Source organism: Brugia malayi (assembly GCF_000002995.4).
Source record: "Brugia malayi strain FR3 genome assembly, contig: Bm_v4_Chr2_contig_001, whole genome shotgun sequence".
Taxonomy (NCBI): Eukaryota; Metazoa; Nematoda; class Chromadorea; order Rhabditida; family Onchocercidae; genus Brugia; species Brugia malayi.
In genome coordinates this window covers 2,752,697-2,756,363 of record NW_025062476.1, presented here as the reverse complement: position 1 = coordinate 2,756,363, position 3,667 = coordinate 2,752,697, and the positions used below count along the sequence as shown (strand labels likewise).

Genomic DNA, 3,667 nt, shown 5'->3' with positions numbered 1-3,667 from the left:
AAGCTTTTGAAGCGATCATAAGCGTTATATTAAAATTACAATATATGATATTTGTGCAAATAATCTTTGCAATTGTAATTTATAACTAAACAAGTATCATCTTGACCTATAAAATTTCCTATACATACCTGTAGTTACTTAATACTTAACCTTTTGGAGATTTTTTTTTTTTTTTTTTTTTTGCCGGCATTTAACGATGCAATAAGTCTTCTTAAATATAAGTTTCTTGCTTTTTTTTTTTTTTTTTTCTCCATAATATACCAAAATTAAGAAATATAAAATTGAACGAACTTATAATAATGAATTGAAATATGAAAATACTTCTAGCGCTTTCTTCCTTTTATATTTTACATCTTTCTCGATTTCCTGAAAATAGTTAATAATGTTTTTTCTTTTTTCATTTGTAGTAGAAATACGTAAAAGTATTGTCAATATGATTTCAGCAAATACATAATTGCTTAAGGATACTAACATTTGATGATTAAATAAGATAAAATTTTTGGAACTATTTATCATTTCTATTTATATTTGAGAGAAAAATACATTGGGAAAGAAAGAGAGAGGGAGAGAAAGAAAGAAAGAAAATGAATGAAATGGAAGTATTCAAAAATTTGCTATCATTCATACCAAAACAAATGTATGAAAATTAAGTATATTTGAACTTATCAGCAAGAATTTAAATTAAATGATCGGACGGATTACTTAATTTAATTTAATTTGATTTAATTTAATTTAATTCATGGTAGAGAGTAAGTGACAAATGTAATTCAGGATTTTCGATTATTTAATGCAAAGTATTTCCGTGTGATGGCACATCAATACACTAAGCAAGGTTATACAAAATGACCTGTCATTGATGCTTACAATATTGTCAACCTTTCCGGTTAATTCTTGCGTAATAAAACTTTTCGTAATTTGTGATTTAATTGCCATTTTTAAAAAATTGAAAATCTTAAATTATCCATTAGTGAAATATTTTTGAATAAAAATCGGAGTATATGATCGATGATCATTACATATACTAATGGAAGTAAAAGAAGGAGAGTTGATAAATTTAATAATTTGACAAACTTTTCCTTTTTCTCTCTTCCACTCTCACTTGCATTTTACTATTTCTTTCTGCATAAATTATATAGTTGCAATTGTTTAATAGAATAAGTAAAATGAATTACATATTAAAATAAAATTTTATGAAGCAAAATAAACTTTAAAAAATAAAGAGAAAAAAGAATAAAGAAATGAATGAGTACCACTCATTATTGCTATCATTCATTTTATATCTTTTTTAAAAATGAACTAACTATATTGCAAATTGTATTGACATAATTTGAATAAAAAAGCTCGATGTGTTTGAAGTAATTATAATGAATGAAGTAAATAAAATTTTCCTTTTAAAGTTTATAAAAAGTTTAGTTTTTTAATTACAAAAATTTCGGAGACTTCATCAGTCAATAGAGAATAATTAAAAAGCCATTAATGAATGAGACATTTATGGAAAATTTAAAAACAATTTATTGGGTGATTGTGCAAATGGAAAGATGTTGAGAAGAAATGCAAAAAGGTGTCAAGATGACAAATATCGGTGACAAATATTTTAAGTATCAAGATTTTCATTTTAAAGTATTAACTCTTCACTTGAGATTTCTCTCAATTGTTCTTCATTCTCCTCAATTTTCTATTATTTCATTACTTTAATTATTATCATATCGATAGATTGATTCTGATTTTAAAAATCTGATCAATCAACGAACTATCATGCTAACCATAGAATTATTATGGAAATGTCAAAGGTTAATGATTTTTGGATGATTTTAATGATTGAATAGTTGATAAATGATTACTTCAATAATTACTGCATTTCACCTATAAATCATTGACAATTAAAAAACAATGAAATGAATTTCAAAAAAATAAAAAATAAAAAGAAAAAGAAAAAATTGTAGAAATAAATGAGAATTAAAATAATTCCAAATACATTTAATTCATCAATATTTGATAAAAAATTTGGTCATTGCATTTTCTTATCTGTCTTTTTGTTACATAAGACCTTCGTTTAGTATAATTTTCTCAGTAAAAGTGATAAAAATTATTACATTATGATTATGTAATTTTATAAATTTTATAATTTTTATTAACTATTAGAAAAGGATATGATTGAAATTTCAAATTAAAAATGTTTTATATAATATCAGACGATGAGAACAATGTCATAAACTATTATTATTACTGCGAAAAGATTTTCGCTTCTTAAGTATCAATTAGTAATTCAATAGATTTGCTATTTAAAAAGCGAAAATGTGATTCATTTTGTAACAATTACAAAAAGAAAAAAAAAAAAAAAAAGAATGGCATGTTTAAATTTCATTAAGTATGAAAAATAATTTTATTAGATGCAAATGAAATATGAAATATCAATGATGAATGTAAGATTTGATATTTTTTAAATTTTAAAGCAAATCAAAAGCGAAATTATCAAGCAATTAATGACAATTGAAATTAAAATTTAAAAAATTTTTGTTAACAATTTTATTATTTAAAATTTATTAGCATTAATATACTCCTTTGTAGCATTTTTTTTTTTCGTTTCAATTTCATTATATTTTTTATTATGAATTAGAAAATGAGTAAAATATTAAAAATATTTGTTAATCCCATTGCACTCTTTCTTCATTCAAATTTTACTCAATCAATTTTAATTTCAATTTTATTCGCTACTTATTGTCTATATCTCAAAAAAAAAGGCTAAAACTGATTAAACCACAGTTAATAAAACTTTTCTTTTTCAATTTATTTCATTCATCTTTTCATGTCTAATGAATTGTTATATTAACTTATAGCTGCAAAATATAAAATTAAATTTAATCAATCCGAAATTCAATTTCAAATCAGTTAAAATACTACCTTTTTTTTGAAAATTTTATTCGTTGTTTTTTTTTTTCCTTTTCTTTTTTTTGTTTCCTTTTTTTGAGAAATAAATTGATGACATCAATTCACTTTACAACTGCCAATATAAGAGACTTTTGATTTTTGAGAGAATTAAGGAAGAAATAAAGAGGTGTGATCAGATGGCATAGAAGATGATAGATAGATAGTAGTATCATGAGGGAAATATGATTCGTATAATAATAATTAGATGAAGAATCAATCTATTGAAAACCTTAAGACTGTCATTTTTCCTCCCTCTCTCCTCTTTCTTCCTCTCTTCTTCTTCTTCCTTCCTTCCATTCTTAGAAGTACGCCTTTCATCCTTTTCATGAACCTTTGCATCCATCATTGGTCGGAACAGTCTGATGATCATTGCCATTATTGATATTGGTTTATTTGTAGTATTACTTTGTCCTTCTCTTCTCTCTGATCTTTCATAAAATTTACAAAATATATTTATTTATTTATCTATTCAACTAAACCATCATATTTGAAATCTTTCGAAAAGTACTAAATCTGTATTATTCATTCTATTTTACAATTGTTAATTTCTCCTTGTAAATAATTATAACTTCTCACATTTTACTATAATTTTATGATTGATTGAAAAGAAAATGAAAGTATCTTTCTTATTTTAGAATGAAAAATATATAAAATGATTTTATCAACTATTATTTTAGAATGAAAAATATATAAAATGATTTTATCAATTTTTATTTTAGAATGAAAAATATATAAAATG

The 3,667-nt window shown here is 22.9% G+C and overlaps 1 protein-coding gene across 1 annotated transcript; it reads right to left on the bottom strand.

The window, feature by feature from the left end:
* Positions 1–291: 291 nt before the first annotated feature.
* Bm17480 (Uncharacterized protein) lies at positions 292–3,304 on the bottom strand (the record flags this gene model as incomplete). The annotated part of the gene is made up of 2 exons (XM_043078227.1): positions 292–366; positions 3,158–3,304. The coding sequence occupies 2 exons, from the start codon at positions 3,302–3,304 to the stop codon at positions 292–294; spliced, it is 222 nt and encodes a 73-aa protein (XP_042934161.1).
* Positions 3,305–3,667: the final 363 nt, after the last annotated feature.